The following is an 18,226-nucleotide window of genomic DNA, read 5'->3' as shown; positions in this document are numbered from 1 at the left end:
TGGAGCTTGATTTATCACCTTGGAGTTCGATATCCAATTTCACCAAAACCAAGTCTTGGATTAAATTTCCTGACCCCTAGTCTGTAGATTCGTGTACATACAGAGAGAAACGGTGTGAGCTTTATGTGGTGGCAGTAGCAGCGCAGGCACCTGCAGCACCAGACGTGCCCTGTCCAACACTGTTTTTGGGGGGCTGACTGCAGGCTGAGCCAAGCCCGATGGGAGAAGTCCTGGGGCTCAGCGCCGAGCCTTCTGAGAGACTCACAGGGAACACACGGAAAGCAAGGTGCTGCAGGATGCTGCCAGGGCAGGGCAGGGGCACAGCACTCCACACGGCTGTCAAAGGCCATGCAATACTTGGGGTAGATGGAAGAGATCCTGAAGCTTGCAGGTGTGTGCCGGTTTCCCGAGTGCACCTTCGTGCAGGGGAAGCACCATCCCTCCAGCAGCAGCAGGACGAGGGCAGCGAGTCAGGGAGAGCATCATGAAGCTCCCCGGGTGCGGGAGGGAGGCAGCCCCAAAGCCGGCCCGCGGCTGCCGGGGAAGCGAGGCTGCCGCGGTGCAGGAGTCCGGATCATCGCCGTGGAAGGAGCCCGCCGGGGCCCCGAGCATCCCCGCTAGCCCCGCGGCGGCCCCACTAGATGGCGGTGCCCACCCGCCTCTGCCGCCCCCGGCATCCCCGCAGCCCGCCCGCATCCCCCGGAGCCCCGTCGCAGCGTCCCGGGGAACCCTGAAAAAAGGGACGCGCAGGGGTGGCACCGCTTTTAAGGGAAATCCACGGGATAATCAGCGTCTCGCCCCCGCAGTCAGCGGCAGCAGGTGAAGCTGTGCGTGCTCCTGAGGCAGGGAAGCGGAGCAGGGGGGCCGCTTGGGCTCCTGGCGTGGCTTGGGGGTTTTGGGTGCCGCGCCGGGACGGCGAGTGACACGAGCGGGAAGCTGGACTGTCCGTGGCAGGGATGTTCCTAGTTTGTCGTACGTGAAGCCCCGGGCCCTTCCCCGGGAAGGCTCTGCAGCAGGTCCGGGGACTCCGTGCAAACCCCAAACCCCACGGCGGCGGAGGCCGGTGGCACCTGGGCCGCATTTACGCGACTCTCCGGAGCTCTCACGCTCTGCCGTGGGCTCCGGCCTCGCACAGCTCCGGCTCTGGGATATTCTCCCGGCCAGTGACCTGCGGAGCCTCGGTGCCAGGGGGACGGCAGCCCCTACATGGAAATGGGTTTCCTGCACATCCCCGGGCTGCTCTGCCCCCCAGTGTCCCCCAGTGCCCTCCAGTGTCCCCCCGTGCCCCCCAGTGTCCCCCCAAAGCTCGCGGGGCTGACACCAAACCCGCCGCAGGTGGCTCCTTTCGGAGCGGGCTGTATCCCCCTCGTCTGGGCCCTCGCGTGTGTCCCTGGCTGGGATGCCATCACCCCGGTAACGCGCCAGGACACAGGGACCCCCACCCTGGCCCTTTCGAGCTCGCCCCGCCCTAAGACGCGGCGGGCCGGGGGCTTCCCTGGGTCCTCTCGGCCCGGACACCCTTCGGGAAACTTCCGTGGCTGAGCCCGCCCGGTGCCGGGCAGCAGCGATAGCCCTGGCAAGGGTGGGGGGCAACACGGGCTCCGGGAAGAGGTGAGGTGGGAGAACACCAAAACACAGACAGAAAGAGAAAGAAAGAGCGGCAAAAAGAAAGGCAACAAGAAAGAGAAAGGCGAAATGAAAGGAATTAAAGGCAACCCAAAACACGAAGTGACGAGGAAAGGAAGGGAAAGGCAAGATGAAGGAGAGAGATAAAGGCTGAATAAAATGCCGGACAAAAGCAAAGATGCGCAGAGGAAGGACGGACAGATGTCGGAGGGGCCGAGGGAAGGCGGGCGAGCAGGGAAGGAGAGCGCCGGGAAGAGGCTGCGGGCTCGATCCGCCCTTCCCTGCGGCCCGGTGTGGCCGGGGCCCCGCTGCCGCCGCGCACTCCAGGGGCCACCCCTTCGCCACCGCCCGCTCCCCCGCATCGATTAACGTCCAGGTGCTTTGAAGAAAATAAAGTCATTTATTGTCAAAGCATCCAACATACCCGGATAAACTATAAAGTTTAATAAATCTTTTTTTTTTTTTTCCAGAGGGGCGAGGAAAAAAAAAAAAAAAAAAGACAAAAAAAAAAAAAAAAAAAAAAAAAAAAAAAGACAAACCCAAACGGGAAAGGGAAGGTAACACGGAACTACCGAGACTCCATTCCACGGGCACCAGTGACACTCGGGGGGGAAGGGGCGCGGGCGGCGGGGCCGGACGGGGGTAGCGCCCGGTGCATGCAGGACCCCGGCCCGCCGCCCGCCGGCCCCGCCGCGCTCCCCTCGCCCTTAGCTTCATATCCAAAATAAAAATTTACCCTGACATAGAATTATTATTACATCTAAACCATAAGTGCTTAATAATTTAAGTAGAAACGTATGACAAATGCATCAATATGTTGCAATATATGACATTTCAAAAAATGTATTTTTTAAGTCATTTGATTTTTTTTTTCCCCCCGGTGCTTCTCTTTTCTCTCTTTCTCTCTCTCTTTTTTTTTTTTTTTTTTTTTTAAACTTTTACCTTCGTTTTTCTTCTTCTTCTTCTTCTTCACCTCCTCCTCCTCCTCACCCGCTGCCCTCCCCGCCCCTCCCCGGACAGTGGAAACGCGTGCATCGAATGGGAAGGGTGGGAGAGGCGGGCGGCGTGGGGGTCCCCCTCGCGGGGGTCCCGGGCGGGTTCCCGGGGCCAGGGGGGGTTGTCCCCGCTAGTTGTGGGAGGTCATGTGGCGGGAGAGGTGGTGGCGCTCGCGGAAGGACTCGTTGCAGATGGGGCACTTGAGCTTCTCCTCGCGGCGCCGCTTGACGAGGGGCTCCAGCGCGTATTCCTTCTTGTGGTGGGAGCGCATGTGGTACACCAGGTCCGAGGTCATGCGGAAGGACGCGTTGCACTTGGCGCACCAGTTCTGAGCCGGCAGGCACAGCGAGGTGAACGACGGCGGCAGCAGCGTCAGCGCCGACGGCAGCTGCAGCTGCAGCGGCCCCGCCGCCGCCGCCGCCACCGCCGCCGCCGCCGAGCTCTTGGGCCAGAAAGCCGTGGTGTAGAGGAAGGGGCTTTGCTTGGGCAGCCCCCCGCCGCCGCCGCCGCCGCCGCCTCCCGCCGCCTCCCCGCCGCCCGGCAGCTTGGCGGCCAGCGCCTCGGCGGCGTACAGGCGGGCGGGGGCGGCGGCGCCGTCGGGGCAGGGCTCGCCCAGCCCGCCCAGCTTGGGACCCAGCACCAGCGGCGGGACGTGCGGGAAGGAGCGGGCGGGCTGCGAGAAGGCGCTCTTTCTCTCCTCGGCCCCGCCGCCGCCGGGCGCCCCGGGGCCGGCCCCGAGCTGCGGCACCGTGCTGAAGGCGCTGCCCCGCGCCGGGCTGCCGCCGTCCAGGCGGGCGGCCAGCGGGCCCCCCGCACCGCCGCGGGGGCACAGCCCCGGCTCCGCGCCGCCCGCGCCCGGGGAGCCGCGCTCTGGCCCCTCTTCGGGGCCGCCGTCGGGCTCGGGGCCGCGGGCCGCCTTCTTCACCTCCACGAAGGCGCTGCGCTTGGCCTCGCCGGTCTCCGGGCTGGGAGGCGCGAAGAGGCGTCCGCCCTCCTCGAGCCCGCAGTAGGAGCCGGCGGCCCGGTACTGCTGCTGCGGGGCGCAGCCCGGCTCCTCCTTGGGCGCCGCCGGCAGCCCCGGCCGCTCCGCCGGGAAGCGGCTCCGCGCCGCGCCGGGGCCGCGCTCTTCCTCCTCGGGGAAGCGCCTCTTCGCCTTCCCGGCCGCCGCCTCAGGGCCCCCCTCGGGGGGCGCCGGCCGCCCCGGGGACCCGGCGCGCCCACCGCGGGAGTTCTCCAGCTCCCGCGCCAGGTTGTGGAAGTCCGTGGAGGGCTTGGTGCTGGCGGCGGGGCCGCCGTCGGGCCCGGGGAAGGGGTGGTGCGGCGGCCCGCCGGGCTTGCCGAACTTGCCGGGCTCCTGCTCCTTGCCGGAGCCGTCCTTGACGCCGGCGGCCTCGGCGGCGGGGCCGGTGTCGGGGCCGTGAAGCCTCTTGGGGCAGCGGAACCGGAGGTGTGCGGCGAAGGGCAGTTCGAACTGGAAGCGCTGGCTGCACTCAGGGCAGGCGAAGGGCGGCGAGCCTGCGGCGGGCGGGCGCGACAGAGAGAGGGAGAGAGAGGGGGAAGAGAGGGAGACAGAGAGAGGGAGAGGGAGAGAGCACCGTCAGCCGGGCCCGCCGACGGGACATCCGCTGAGAGTTTGGGGATCGGGAGCAGGGGAACCCGATGCCCCCCGGCGGCGGGGATCCCCCTCCTTCCTCCCGCCCGGGACGGCGGCGGCCGCGCGGGGCACCCACCGTTGGTGCGGGCGGGGGCCCGGGCCGGGCCGAGCAGCAGCAGCTCGGTGAGTTCCTTCCCGTACCACACCAGCAGCTCCTCGTCCTTGGCGATGCGGCGTAGGGAGCGATAAAAGAGCTGGCCGCTCTTGATGTAGGCCTCCAGGTTCTGCTCCTCCCGCTCCCGTGCCGACTGCACCAGCCGCAGCCACATCAGCCCCTCCGACGAGCCGTTGGCCGCCGACGTGTCCACCTGAAACCCCGCGTTAATCCACCGGACAGAAAGACCGACCGACCGACCGACCGACCGACCGACAGGGAGGGACCAGCCAACAGCAGGAGCTGCCCTCGGGGACAGCCGCCCGGCTCCCCGGGCCGACCCGCGCTCCGCGGCGGGGACGCGTTCGGGCAGCGGCCGACCTGGCGAGCGGCTGGGCCCCGGGACGAGCGGCTCTTACCCGGAATATGTAGGGGACGGTGCGCTTGTCGGTGGACTTGAGAGCGATAAAGGCGATGCTGTCATACAGGGATGTGTGGCTCAGGACGCAGGGGCCGAAAATGGCATTTTCCGGGATGTCGCAGGTGGTGTAAACGCTGGTAAAAATGTCAGTCAAGCACTGCTGGACCGTCTTGGCATCCCCGTCCCATATTCCCCGCTGGACGCCGGCGTCTTCCATCCCTGCGAGAGGAGAGGGAGGCAGAGAGGGGCAGTTACCGCAGCGGGTCCCGCTCAGCAGTACACATGGATGCCCCGGAAAACAAAACAAAATCGACTTGAATTATTAAAATAAACCATTGAGGAAAAAAAAAAAAAAAAAAAAAAGCCCCAACAACTCTAAAGATTATTTAAAAAAAATAAAAATTAAAAAAAAAAAAAAAAAAAAAAGGAGAAAAAAAGCAGGCGAGCAGTTTCTCCGGTATGAAAAAATTTAAAGCAGGCTAGGAGCTGTGAGCAGAGGCGAGGTGCGGGGACTCTGACATGCTGATTTATTTTTTTAGATATCGCGGCGGAGCTGTCTCTGGGCAGGGATCCGGGAATCCCACCGGCCACGTCCTGTCCCGAGCAGGCGCCGGGTCTCCCTCCGGCAACCTCCGGAGCCGGGCCGGGCTGCGGGCTATGCCGGGGGAGCGGGTGGGTTCCAGTGGCTTGTCATTGTCGCCGATTGCGTGTCAGCTCACCTCCCGCTCCGCGCGACAAGGGGAACGTATGGCTGCTCATTATCATAATCCAGCACTTTCCCTCCGAGACTTTAATTAAAAGCAGCAAGCAGAGGTAATTATTTTTACCTCGACACGCTTATTTATGGAGCAGGGTGAGCCCCGGCTGCCGCGCGTTACGAGGGGAGGGATGCGGGCGGCGGGCAGCTGGCGGGGTGCGGGCAGCGGGTAGGGTGCGGGGCCGGCGGCGCCGAGGCCGGGGAGGGAGCACCGAGCCCGGCTGCGGTGCCCTCGCTCTTCCCGACCAGATTAGCGCACGGCTGCCTCCCCCCGCCCCATCTGCCATCGAAATCCGTCATTTGGGGCTGGCTCGGGAAAAGACCGGTGCTCCTCCCGGTGCGCCTGCTGACGGCTGCCGCCGCTCGCACCGGGCACGGCTCCTCCGAGCCGCCGCTCCCCTCCGATTTCGGGATACGGCCGGGTCCCCGTACCGCCGGGGAACTTCACCCCCCCGGAGCGGCGGCCGGGGTCCCGGCCCCTCCCCGGGAACGGAGGCCGGGGGGAAGGCGCTCCGGCCGCCTCCCCGGCGCCCTCCCCGTTCCGCCGCTCCCCGACGCATCCCTTCCCCGAAGGTCTGATTTCGCCAAACGAAACCGCCGGCAGCGAGCGGCCCCCGCCGAACTTTCCCCGCGGCGGCGGCGGGCCCCGTACGGCTCCCCACGGCGCCGCATCCCCCCGGCTCCCCGAGCCGCCCCCGGCCCCGCGGCGCCGCCTCCCCCCGGCCGCCCTTTGTCCGGGCCGGGCGGCGCCGGGGCCGCTCCCGAGGCTCCCCCGCCGGTCCCCGCAGCCCGGGCAGGGCCGCCGGCAGCGCGGCCATCCCCGGCATTGTTCCCGCTCGGGGGCGGCGGGGGCCGGCGGGGCCCCTCCGCCGGTACTCACCAGGGACGGTGGGGATAATCCTCGCCCCGACAGTGGCACAAAGGCGGCTCCGGGCTGGCTGCCTCGGGCTCTCAGCGCCGCTCCATGACGGGCCGGGCCGTGCGGGCGGCGGAGCGGGAGGCGCGCGGTGCAGACGGACCCGGTGCAGTGAGGGGCTGGCACGCAGACACACACTTTTTGTTTGCTGCACATAATCTGCCCAATGACGCGTGACAGCCCACGTCCCTCCCGTTAACCCCTTCGGGGCTGCCCGCTCGCCGCCCGCCCGCCCCTCACCTGGACCCGCCGCCACCGAGCAAAAACGGGGAAGGGGGTGGGAAACGCGGTTTCCCCACGGACCCTCTGCCGGGGCAGCGGGCGTGTTTGGGGCCGCGGCTCCGCTTCGGCCCAGCGGGGGTGCGGGGCGGGGAGCGGGGGTGCCCGACGGCCGCTCCGCCCGGCGCAGCGATCCCGGCGGCGGCTGCCCGCCCTATCCCCGCACCTGCCAGGTAGGGGTAATCGAACACGCGGGAAAAAAAACCTCCTCGGCGGGACGGAGCCGAGCGGGGCTGCCCGTGCCCGGCTCCGCGGAGCGGCCCTCCGGCGCCCGGCCAAGGCCCGGCGTGCGGAGAAGCGGCACCGGGCAGCCCCCGCTCCCCGCCGGAGCCGGGGGGCCGCAGCAGCGGGGCAGGGGGCAGCCCCGGCCGGAGCCCCCTGCCCGTTCCCAGCCATTCCCGGCCTCCCGCTGCACACGCGGGGCTCCCGCATTCACCGACACGCGCCCAGCTTCAGGGAGCAGACACACACGCGCAGATGCTCTGTGCCGAAATAAGGGGTTTACCGCGTGGAAAAGCGTTTACCGGTCCCTCCCTGATCGTCGTCATTTCAGATACAAAACAGATTAAAAAAAAAAAAAAAAAAAAAAAAAAAAGAATAATTAAAAATAGAATTTGAAATCCCTTAAACTCAAAAAAAGGAGAGACAAAGCGTTTTCCAGGGGCGAACGGAGCGGGGTTTGCAGATAGTGGGCTGATGTTTGCCTTTCAAATTCACTTATCCTCCACATAATTACGATTTTCCTTGCATTAGGATTAAAGGCTGCATATAATATGCTTTCAACATTTATCTTATTAATTCGACAAAACGTAGTGTCTCCTAAAACGGAGATTCTCATAACATTAAAAATATGGGAGTCTATAAAAATTTGGATGTCAATTCCTGCTTCAAATGTGCCGGGGTTGTTTTTTTTTTTCCTATTCCTGTTTCTTTTTCCTTTTTTTTCTTTATTTTTTTTCTTTATTTTCCCCAGTGCTGCAGCTCTTGCTGTAAGATATATAAATTGTCCGAATGGCTGTCATTAGTGGGGGGAAAGAAAACCTACGCGCTAATTTTATTTGCGAGAATTTTAAGGGAGACCACGGCACATACACGATCTCGAAATCGCTTCGGCATGATCTAAGCTATCAAAATTCCCTGGGACTGGAAAGGACCGCGGCGGAATTTCTGAGCTTTTATCCAGCCTCTGATGCCCCTTCAAAAGTGGATCCCGGGGAACAGCGTCCTTCGACCCGCAGAATGGCACCGGGACGGACACGGGCTCTTTCCCTTGGAGTTTGTGCTGGGGGTTTACCCCCGCCGGCAGCGCCCACCGCAGAGCCCGGTGCCGGCGGCGCTCTCCCGGCCTTGTGGAAATGCCTCGCCGGGATTTTTGGGGGACACGGGGCAGGTGCGCCGGGCCCGATCCGGCCCCCGCCGCGCTGCCGGCGAGCGCGGTGTCACCCTACGGCGCCGTGCGATCGCCGTCCGCCGCCTCCCAGCTCCTATCTCGGTACATCCATGTCTTTCTATTCGGTTATCTTTCCAGAAAATCTCTTGCGGAGAGCCAGGGGCACCCCGGGCTGCGGAGTCCCGGCCGTTTTCCCAGGGACCCGCGCAGCCAGCAAACCCTCGCCACTCTCCGCCCTCCAAAAGCACAGCCCCTGCTCGGCTGAGCCCCTCCGGACGGCACCAGCGCAGCACAAGCAACTCCCGGGCAAGGGGAAGCCCCGGGAGCAGCGGACAAACCCGGGACCTGAACTCAGAAGGGGCTGGGCTGGCCAGCCGAGTTCCCACAGAAGCCAGCCCTGACGGGCAGCAAAGCCGGGGGGGACGGCCCAGGATCCGCGGCTCCCTGGCCGGGACGCGGTGGGAAGGAATTCAGGCGGCTGCAGGGGCCGAAGGGCTGGCAAAGTGGGGATGACTGGGTGCTTGGACACGGTTATCACTAACCACCGTCTTCTGCCCTCAATGAGTTATCGTGGGGATGGCTGCAAGGGACACAGCAGCAGCTCCCAGGGGTGCCAGTCTCCTCTTGCCTCCCTGACCTTCATGCGGGAAGAGGAGAGGGACCAGGAACGGCTGCTCAACCTGTGCTCAGAAACAATCCCGCACCCTTTGGGAAACACTGCCTGAAGTCGTGTCATGCACCAGGCCCATGGGAATGTGGTTACTCCTAGGAGGAGACACACACAGAGCTCAGAGTCAGGTCGGTCCCAGGTGACTGCCATGAAGCCACTCCTAAAATAAAATCACCCAGAGACCACACGAATTCCCAGAAGCACCTGAGCCCAGCCACACTCGCTCCTGCGGGGCCAGGGCACCATGGGGAAGGGGCACTAAGGGATGCCCAAAACTGCCTTGCTACCCTCTCTGCCTGCTGCTGCCAGGGGCAGGGCCAGCTGTGGTCCCCGGGAGGTGCACACCAGGTGGAGTGGAAAATCCACTCAAAACGAAATGTGGAGCCACAAGCTTTCCCGGTGCCTGGAGAAATGCAGCCAGAACGGTTCCCTTCCCTGGAGACTGACAGGCCTCTGTAGTGGAAATAAACTGGGGCCTCAGCTGAACGACTGAAACCATCCTTTCTGCCTGTCACCAGCCTCGTGGATGGCGCCTTTCCTGGGGAAGCCCTGTGCTGGGGTGCCAGAGACATCCCATCACACTGCAGACACGGAGGAGCGGTGCCTCTCCCGCTGCCGCTTCTGCCGAGCAGCACAGGGAATGCCCTGGAAATCCTCAGACCCACAACCAGACTAATGTTTGCCTACCTCCAGGTCCTTACCAGGGCCGAGGCACACCAGCAGTGTTCTGTCTTGTTTCCAGCTCCCAAACACACCGGGGGTGCCTGTCCCTCCCTATTCCCTCTGACCCTTCAGCCCCCCATCACCAATGCTGGACTCCTGGGTCAGGTCAGCACCATGCCAGAACACAACAAATCCTTTAAAAGGGACAGATACCAGCTTTAGCTGTCATTCATTCCAAGCAGCATATGCTCCTGCTCCCCAGGAACCCAACACAGCTTCCCTACCTGCTTTCTTACCACAGGCACCTCGGCTCTTTCCTCATCCCTCATGGTGCCCGAACTTCCCCTCTACTTTCTTCTGAGCAAACGCCGAGTCTGGTTAAAAATATTAATTTGTGTATTCACTAAAGGGTTGCAGAATTTTTTCTATTACTGACCAAACCCTAGAGCACCAAACATAATGCAGGTGGCTGGTTAAACGGTTCACACATAGCCCACTATCACTGCTGACTTTCTATCTCAAAATTATTTTTCCCAGGCTTTCTGCTTCTCCTCCTTACTTGGCCTGACAGCAGCATCAAGGTTTAAAACCTGGAAAGCTTTCACCTAGCTTCACCTTCCTTCAAACATTTAACAGCCTGTCAGAAGACATGATTGGCTACAAAGGACAGAAAAGGGAGAGAAATGGAAGAAGGGGAATCCCTGCAGGACTGAAGTCTGCCTCTGCCTCCTGTACACCCTCGGGCCTTTCTGTCCCTGTGACACCCCTGCGTGTCTCGGTGTAAGGGCCAGCAGAAGCCACGCTGCAGCTGCAGGACAGCGCAGAGGACGGGCCCCGGAGGGACGGTCCCTCAGTCCTGGGCCCGGCGCTGCCCGGCCTGGGGTGCGTGGGGTCGGGCAGTGCTGGGCTCCATCTCCTCGGGAGACCTGAGCTCAGAGCGGTGGGTCGGGCATCTCTTTGGTGGCCACACGACCTCTCCGCTGCTGGGTCCATGAGGACATCACTCACAGCTCCCCTCCGGACCCTGGGTGGCCGCTGGGTTACGCACGGTCAAGCTTTGGCGGGAGCTGAGTGCCCAGCATATTCCCTGTCAGGTGGATAATCCTCATGCAGGGATGGCCTCTCCCTTCCCGGTGCTGCCTGGGGGCTCTGAAGGCCTTGGCTTCTCCAGCGAGTGACAGTCCCTAAAGTTAGCCAAGGTTGCTAAACCCTGACGCCGAGGGGGTGGGGAGAGCAGTGAAAGGACAGACAGACGGGCCGGGGGGGGGGGGGGGGGGGAGGGAAAAAATAAAGATGCAGAGGATTTCAGCTCCAGCTCTGCTGCAGCAACTTGACGTGGGGTGTGTGAAGGAGCTTGAAACTTAAAAAGATTTATTTTCTCTAGTCATAAATCTCATCCCGTTGTTCCTCTGACCAACCAAGCATGATAAAGTCCTTTTCCATAAAGTATTCAGTATTAAAGCCACAAAGCTCACCCAATCAGTAGCCATCTGCTTCTCCCATAACTGCTGCTCCAGAAGCAGGGAAAAGCAGCCAGAAGAGAAAGGGCACCACTGTTACGGCTCTGGGACAAATGAGGAGGCACTGAATAGCAGCCGAAACCTTTGGTTTGCCTTGTATATCTGTATCTATAGAGACAGAGGAAGAAAGGAAGCATTATATTGATACAACAATTGTAAAACAAAAAAAGGAAGAGGCATCTAAAGGGCAATACAGCGGGCATCAGAGGGCCCCGCGGGGAGGGATGCTCGCAGATTCATACAGACCTTTAATTGCTTTGCAATTGAAAGATAAAGAGGCCGAGCAAAAAAAAAAAAAAAAATCCGTAGAGAGCGGCAAAGCGACCCGCGTTACACGGTGCATCGGCGCCTGTGCTCCCGCAGCCAGCAAGCCGGAGCACTGCTGAGTGGGGTACGGTATTCCCGGGATACGGACCCCACATTGTGCATCTCGGCCCGGCCACGCCGCACTGAACTTGGCTTCCAGCCGGCTGGGAGGGAGGGGACGAGCCCCAGGCTCCCCCGCGGAGCTCCCCGTGATGTAGGATACGTCCTGCAGCATCCCCGGCCTTCCAAGGCTGCCCCCCTGGAGGGTGTTTGAGAGGACCCCTCCTCGCCGCACCGCCGGCCGCGCCGCTCCCGGGCGCACAGAAAAAGCCGGCCACGATGTCACCCCAAAAAAGACGCGGGGAGGCGGGAGGGTGGCGGACCGGAGAGGGGGTGCAGGAGCCTGGGGGGCTTTAGGAGCACCGGGCGGGCAGCGCCCACCCGAGAGCGGCCCCCGCCCCTTCCTGCGGCGCCGCCCGCCGGGCGAACAGCGGGTCAATGACCGAGTTAGGTCGTGAACCGATTTGCGTCCCCTGAGAGCCGGCAGCTCGACCCGGGACCCCGCTGCACGCTCTGGGGAGGGGACATCGCCCCCAGCCCGCGGGGACATGGGCAGGGACCCACGGACACGGGCCGGGATTAGCGGCGGCGGGCCGGGATTAGCGGCCGCCCGCTCTGCTGCCGCTCTCCGGGATTAGGCCGGGATTAGGAGGCGGCCCCGTCCCCGCTCCCGCTCCGGGCGGGGTGAGGGGGAGTCCCGGAAAGCCGGAGGGGTTCGGGGCTCCCGGGGAGCCGGTCTCCCCCCTGACCCCCCGCTGTGCCCGGCGAATGCGGCTTCCCTCCGATGGAGGGCAGGAGAGGAAAGACGAAGCCCGGGATGCTGCCGGCGGCGAGATGCAGGTGCCAGGCACCTGCCCGCAGCCATCTCAGCTCCCGGGGGGCACTGAGCCCCCTGCTCGGTTCTCCGGCTTGGGACCCGCCGGGAGGCTGGAAGGCCCAGCGAGAGCCGGGGCTGGAAGCACGGGGAACCTAAAAAAAAAAAAAAAAAAAAAAGGTGGTGGGTTTTCCTTTTAAAATTCCTTACCACATGAGCGAAAGCAGCACAAATACGATTTACGCACCGATAAAAGCAGGGTCGGGGACCGGGAGACGCGGACGTGCTTCCCTCCCCCCCGCAGGTTTCATTTCTCTCACAGAGCACGAGTGGAACCAAGCGCCACGTTGAAGGCACGAGTCGCTCCCCGGCTTTTCCTGAGCACTGTTGTGTCCAGCAGCCCTGTATTATGTCAAAAATCTGGCATGGCAGGCAGTGGCACATCTGCTAGGTGTGGATGACATTCATTAGCCAAGGTTCTCTGCTAAACGGCCTGCCAGAGTCTCAGCAGCGCTGCCCAATGCCAATCACTCGTCTGCTGCCAGCTCAGAGGCAATCCTGCTTCAGGGATGGCTCCTTTCCACGCTGGCAGGAGAAACAGAGGAAACAATGCATTTAGATGTTTGGGATGTGAGCGAGGTTGCACATGGGAGCAGCAAGCAGATGTAGCAGGAGAGGAGATGAAGTTGTGAAGTGTCATTCCATAATTGCAGCACAAGGGAAATGCGCTGGTGAGCTGAGGTTTGGGAGGGGAAAGCGTTAACCCCTTTCCAAACCGCACGGCAGACAGCGGTGGACGCTTTTTGGAAAGGAAACATAATGAGGCTAATGCAGCAAATGGCCTGCTCGTGCTCACGGAGGACACACACAACAACGCAGCGAGATTCATGCCAGGACAGCTGGGAAAACTGCCCAGGCCAGGGGAGGGAGCTGTGCTGACCTGCTCAGGGGGCAGCCTGGCTCAGACCTCCTTCCCTTCCCTCTGAGGGTCTACCTGCTGCAGCCTGGACAGCCGCCCTGCTCGTGACACAGTGGGCTCAGAGCTGGCCCTGACAGCTTGGTTCACAGCCCACAGGGGCAGCTGCACACCCAGGGCAGGCTGGGCACTCACCGCCCTGCCTTACCAGAGATGTGGAGAGCAGAGGTGGAGGGCAGGAGCACCTGCTTGGCACTGCTACAAACATCGTTCTCCGTGAAGAGAGGCTCCATTTTCCTCTGCTCAGAAGCTCCGGGAAGGTACTTGTTCCTACAAAGGAATTAAAACACCTCGATCGGAGATAGATGTGACGATGTTAATCTTCCCCTCTTATTAATTTAATAAATTTACAACCACATAATGAAGCTTGAATTTGAGCCACTAGGTGCTTTCCAAGGAGCCTGGGAGGCAACCTCAAATAGATGCTCAGCGAAAGCTCCCCTCAGCCCTGTTTTCCCTTAGCTTCCATTCTGACTTCTATTTCTGTTTACGTCCATCCAGGTAGTGCTTCATAGAATGTGTGAGATGCTACCTACCTACAGACACAGACACACACAGCTCTTGCCTCACAGATAATTCCTGTGACAGCCTCAGTTACTTAAATGTTCCAGTACTTTTGCTTGCACCATGAAAGACCACTGTCAGCTTGCAGCGCCTTTCATGCTTCTTTCAGCCAGGCTGAATTCAGGGAATCTCAGGCTTCTCCCTTGGCACTGGCCTCTCTACAATTACCTGTGCTATTAAATCCTCATGTACACCAAGAGCCCTCCCAGGTCAGCACAAGTGTTCCACGGTGGAGCCCGTCTCTGACACCACACGTGCTCTTCCCACAGGCAGCGGCTTCCCCGCCATCCTCTGCCTGGCCATCTGCGGCACAGCTCAGCTGTGAGCCCTTTCCTTCTGCTCTCACCTCCCCAGGAAGTCGTTCTGCTCCGGCTGCATTCTGGACTGAGCCTTATCCACCTTCTGTTTCTGCGCTGGGTTTGTCTCTGTTCTGGTTAGTTGGTTGGCCTCAAACAGCAAATGTCTGCACATTGGAAGAGATTTCCCCAGTTTCCCAATTTGCGTGGTTTAACGCTCGCTGCCCCACATACACCCCAACCCACTGCTGGCAGAGCCCATGTGAACCCCATAACCTCCCATCCTCAGACGCTAGAATTCCGTGGCTTTAAGAGCAGTAGCCAAATCAAGAGACAGAGACGCTATGCCTCTCCCGCCCCTCCGAGCATTATACCTTCCTTTAAATACGTGAGTAATCCCACTGGGTCCGCTCCGGTGCTTAAAGTTAAGCCTATTAAGTGCTCACCGAGCAGCGCTCAGCACACAGAGGAGCCCGGAGAAAAGGGAAAAGGGGAGAGCGGGGCGCTGCTCCGGCAGGGAGCCGTGATGACAAGAAACACCTCGCTGCTCTCCTTCCCCTCCATGGGCACGGTGTCCTCTGGCTACTCCCCAGAGCCCCGCCACCAGGCTCCCCTGGGCGCTGCCATCCACATCAGCGATGTGAGCGCAGCAGCGGTGAGATGGAGCCGGGAGAGGGGCTGAGGGGGGGCGCGGAACTTGTCAAAAAACAAAACTTGTCAAAACAAAAGCCCGGATTCATTTTTTAATGCCAGGTTGGGCTTAGCGGTCGCTGTGTTGGAAACTGTGTTTGTTTTGTTTTCAAGACGCTTCTCGCTAAACTCATTGTGTTCATCATCATTATTTTCAGACAATGATACGGGAGAGAGAGCAGTTATCCCTGCTCCTGCCCAAGGAGGGCTCTAGGAAAGCACTCATGCACGTGGTTTCCTTTGCTCTCCGAGGATTTCAAGCATGCACTTAGATTTAAGCCTGAGTGCTACTTTTTGTAACAGGGAGCATCTCTCTTATCAAATATAGCATCTCTTGATTCAAAACCTGCACATCCACCGAGTTCTGGCTCTTGACTCTGCTTCAAGCACTGGAAAACCTCCTGCCTTGGCCGCACAAAGCCGTGTCCCGCCCTTTGATGCATTTCTTGGCACGTGCACATTCTAATTCCCGACACCCCCCTTTCTTCCCCTTTTCTTAGCTGGCTTTTCTCTGGGCACAATGCATTATGTTTTCCTGTATGTACTACTCCATACTGCTTGCACAATGTTTTGCATGATCTAATATTCTTTGTTCAAAACTGCAAAAAAATCTAAATAAAGACTATAGCGTGTCGCATCAGTATAGGCATCAGCTAACGTTTTCCACGGCATATGGTACTTCAGAAGCCATATGTACCACTGTTTAGTGATTCTGGCAAAGAGGCGCAGAATGGTGAAATCCAACTGCCAGGATTTCTGAAAACAAATATGTAAATGCTCCAGTGCTTTTGTTATTCATAACATACCTCTAACACAGCACATACAATATGCTGTTCATTCTGTAACGAGTATACTACTAAACTATATTTGATTCCGTTCTCATTTTAAAAGATTTTTTTTTTTCTTCTGTGTATGATTCCACCATCCTCTCTATCAAAATCAATCTAAATTGCAATTCAGAAAAGGCATTTTATCTATTTTAAGCATACACTACGGGGAAGATTGTGTACCTACGCAAGGGTCTCACATCAGAACAAAGACGGACGTTATCTCTGCAGCCTGCCTAGTGGAATGATGGCGAGGAAGGCAAGTGCACTTCAGCAGATCAGTTCCATGGAGCAAAGCTTGTTCAGCCGGGAATAACCTCCCAGGGAACATGGGTGGGTTGGCCCTGCTCACGGGCTACTGCAAGGAAGCAGGCGGACAAAGCTTTTGTGAACAGGCCCTCAGGAATGCTAAGAGAAGGTTCCAGACATGTGATCCAAGGTGGATGCCCAACTCTGACCTGGGCTGGCATGGGTCCTGGTGAGCTGGGGCTTGGCAGGCAGCCACGCACAAAGGGGATGGCCCATGGCTGGGGGCTGGCTCCCAGAAGGGCTGGCAGCACCAACACCGAGGTGTTGGGGCAGTGCACAGGGCTCACGTGGAGCGCTTGTGCATTGCTAAAGGCTTTAGACCCCACCAGCAAAGGAAGAAGCCCTCCTTCCAGAGCCACCACCAGCAGGTAAACAGGGATCAACACCCAATTCCATTAACCACCTCTGACAGTGCTACTCCGGGTGCTCCTCATTCGCAGAGAGCTTGTCATCTATGCCTGGGGTCTTGCTGTGCTGAGGGATTCTGAAATGTTGCTGTTTAGCATTAAGCCTCAACATTCACAGCAAACATTTTAACATTACCTGTTGCCACCATTGCCTCTGTCTTTCTGTTTGTCAGTGTCCACAGAGACTGGGGACAAGCCCACTCACAGGTCACTCTGCAGCTTGCTCCTGCCCCGGAGGCAGCGCTCCTGTACATCCCCCTGAGCTGGCACTCAGCGTCCCGCAGCTCCTGGTGACATTGGGGACCAGGCAAACCTCGGATGAGGGGCTGGATACCAGTGCCTCCGAGAAACACGTGGGTTTTCCAGCCTATTGCTTAACTAACGTTAAAAACAACAATGAAGCTGTAGCTCCCTGCACACAGTCTCAGCAAAATAGTCAGGGACTCTACAGGGTCCTGAAAAAATTGAGCCATCTCCAGACATGACATGAGTGTTATTCAAGACACACAGATGCCTTTTTCCCAAGAGATCAAGGACTGCTGTTCCTTTTTTTGCCAGTCTTGTACTGCAGCGTCCCATTTCAGCAGGCACAACCTCCCTCACCAGGGTCCTGTGCCCACCACCACCTCTCCTCTGCTCGATTTGCCTTGCCCATCAGACCTGCTCATTACCTCCTGTCTCCTGCCAGCCCCCAATGCATTATCCAGAGCTGCAAACCATCTGGGTGCCCAAGCAATTCCTTTTTGGTAGGTTTTTTCCCCCTGCGACATAAACTGGGATCCCACATGCCTTCTCTCAAGTTAGAGATACTCTGTTCTAAAGCTCAGGCCAGGCCTCTGCATGCAGCCAGGTCTTTCACCTCTAAACACTGCATTTTTTCTATTCTATCAAAGAAGAAATCCTTAAAACAAGCCTTTATGTTTTACTACTTTTGTAGGTCCTTCAGCCAGAATCTGTTTTTTTTCTGTTCTGTTCTAGCCAGCAGGTGATAAAAAGTTGCCATAAGAAATGTTGGCTTTGAGCATAAGTGCCTGGATTAGAAAAAGAGACAATTAGAAAGTGAAAAGTGGCAAAAAGCTCTAAGAAGCCAAAAATAAAAGAACAAACAAACATGCAATCTGGCTATCAAAAGAAAAGCCACGTTTTCCCCTTACTGCAGTAAAAATCAACATTGTCAAGATTACAAAGTACTTGGAAAGATAGGAAGTCATGGGGAGAGGGAAAAGCAGCCCCACAAGGTCAAAAGGACCTTGGAAAAGCCACCTGAAGGAGTGACAAAAGAGGGGACAGGGAAAGGCAGGTACCTCACATGGTGCTGCCAGGATGCTGCAGTGATCTCGCAGCTGCTGGGTGAGACAAACTACCCCAGGTGAAGGGAGCCAAAACAAAGCCTCTGCTGATTGAGCTGGTTCACGTGCACCCGCATTTATGGCAGAGCAAAGGTCACTCTTGTATTACCTCCTGCGAATCCCTCTTGAACGAGCAGGCTGGGGATTTGATGAGCTCAGGACGAAGATTTATCCATGTGCCAGGGGTGGCTGGCCTGACTCTTAACCTGCTGGCGGAGGTTGGGGCTTTTCATTAAGGAGGGCTGTGCGTGCAATACTTGCAGGCTTCGGCCAACAGTAAATGTGGTCTCAGCCCACACAATTTGCCACTGCCTAAGAGACACCAGATTATTTTCTCTCAGCACAGAAATCAGCAGTCCCCTGGAACCCTCTGAGCAGCTGAGAGCACAGAGGGAATAGTGGGGAAAACCAGAAGGGATCTCATGGGACATTGTTCAAACCTGTGAGCTCTAGGTTGGTAGAGAGAACCCCACAGCCCCTCCAAGATGTGCTCCCGAGGCACTCCCTTTCTGGAGCCAGGCAAGCACCCACTGCCACTGCCAGGACAGGTGCCTCTCCAGGGCCATTCCCAGCTCCCACTGGCAGTCTCCCTGTGCCACTGCAAAATCTGGCCACTTTAAAGGGAGAAGAGTCTTTGTGTGG

The 18,226-nt window shown here is 59.2% G+C and overlaps 1 protein-coding gene and 2 long non-coding RNA genes across 5 annotated transcripts in view; all 3 read right to left on the bottom strand.

The window, feature by feature from the left end:
* Window positions 1-2,650: 2,650 nt before the first annotated feature.
* Window positions 2,651-11,026, bottom strand: PRDM8 (PR/SET domain 8). 3 transcript variants are annotated; one of them, XM_086890917.1, is made up of 4 exons: window positions 10,942-11,026; window positions 4,790-5,010; window positions 4,353-4,584; window positions 2,651-4,137 (listed from the first exon to the last, which is right to left on the bottom strand). In XM_086890917.1, exons 2-4 carry the CDS (start codon window positions 5,006-5,008, stop codon window positions 2,753-2,755), a joined length of 1,836 nt encoding a protein of 611 aa, XP_086747043.1. In that variant the 5' UTR covers window positions 5,009-5,010; window positions 10,942-11,026; the 3' UTR covers window positions 2,651-2,752. The 3 variants fall into 3 exon arrangements, with proteins under 3 accessions (XP_086747043.1, XP_086747044.1, XP_086747042.1); XM_086890918.1 differs by lacking the exon at window positions 10,942-11,026 and adding an exon at window positions 9,751-9,836; XM_086890916.1 differs by lacking the exon at window positions 10,942-11,026 and adding an exon at window positions 6,429-6,555.
* Window positions 11,027-14,052: 3,026 nt separating this feature from the next.
* LOC111922469 (uncharacterized) overlaps window positions 14,053-18,226 on the bottom strand; it is a 50,215-nt gene continuing 46,041 nt past the window's right edge. The window contains exons 5-6 of the long non-coding RNA XR_015287364.1: window positions 15,703-15,877; window positions 14,053-14,169 (exon numbers count right to left, since the gene is read on the bottom strand). This is a non-coding gene — a long non-coding RNA (uncharacterized LOC111922469). The remainder of the gene's footprint in view (window positions 14,170-15,702; window positions 15,878-18,226) is intronic.
* LOC147653318 (uncharacterized) lies at window positions 17,036-17,896 on the bottom strand. Its single transcript, XR_015287370.1, has 2 exons — window positions 17,694-17,896; window positions 17,036-17,266 (listed from the first exon to the last, which is right to left on the bottom strand). It is a non-coding gene; the product is annotated as an uncharacterized LOC147653318 (long non-coding RNA).

The sequence above is a fragment of the Cyanistes caeruleus genome, chromosome 5 (assembly GCF_971803275.1).
Source record: "Cyanistes caeruleus chromosome 5, bCyaCae1.hap1.1, whole genome shotgun sequence".
Taxonomy (NCBI): Eukaryota; Metazoa; Chordata; class Aves; order Passeriformes; family Paridae; genus Cyanistes; species Cyanistes caeruleus.
Note: the sequence above shows the minus strand (reverse complement) of the source record. Positions and strands in the feature narration are given on the sequence as shown.

Excerpts from the sequence above, each read along its gene's own strand:
- PRDM8 (XM_086890917.1), bottom strand. The coding sequence starts at position 5,008 with ATGGAAGACGCCGGCGTCCAGCGGGGAATATGGGACGGGGATGCCAAG. Across the intron at positions 4,585-4,789 it reads CCGTCCCCTACATATTCCGG|GTGGACACGTCGGCGGCCAA; the intron begins GTAAGAGCCGCT and ends GCGGGGTTTCAG. Across the intron at positions 4,138-4,352 it reads GGCCCCCGCCCGCACCAACG|GCTCGCCGCCCTTCGCCTGC; the intron begins GTGGGTGCCCCG and ends CGCCCGCCGCAG.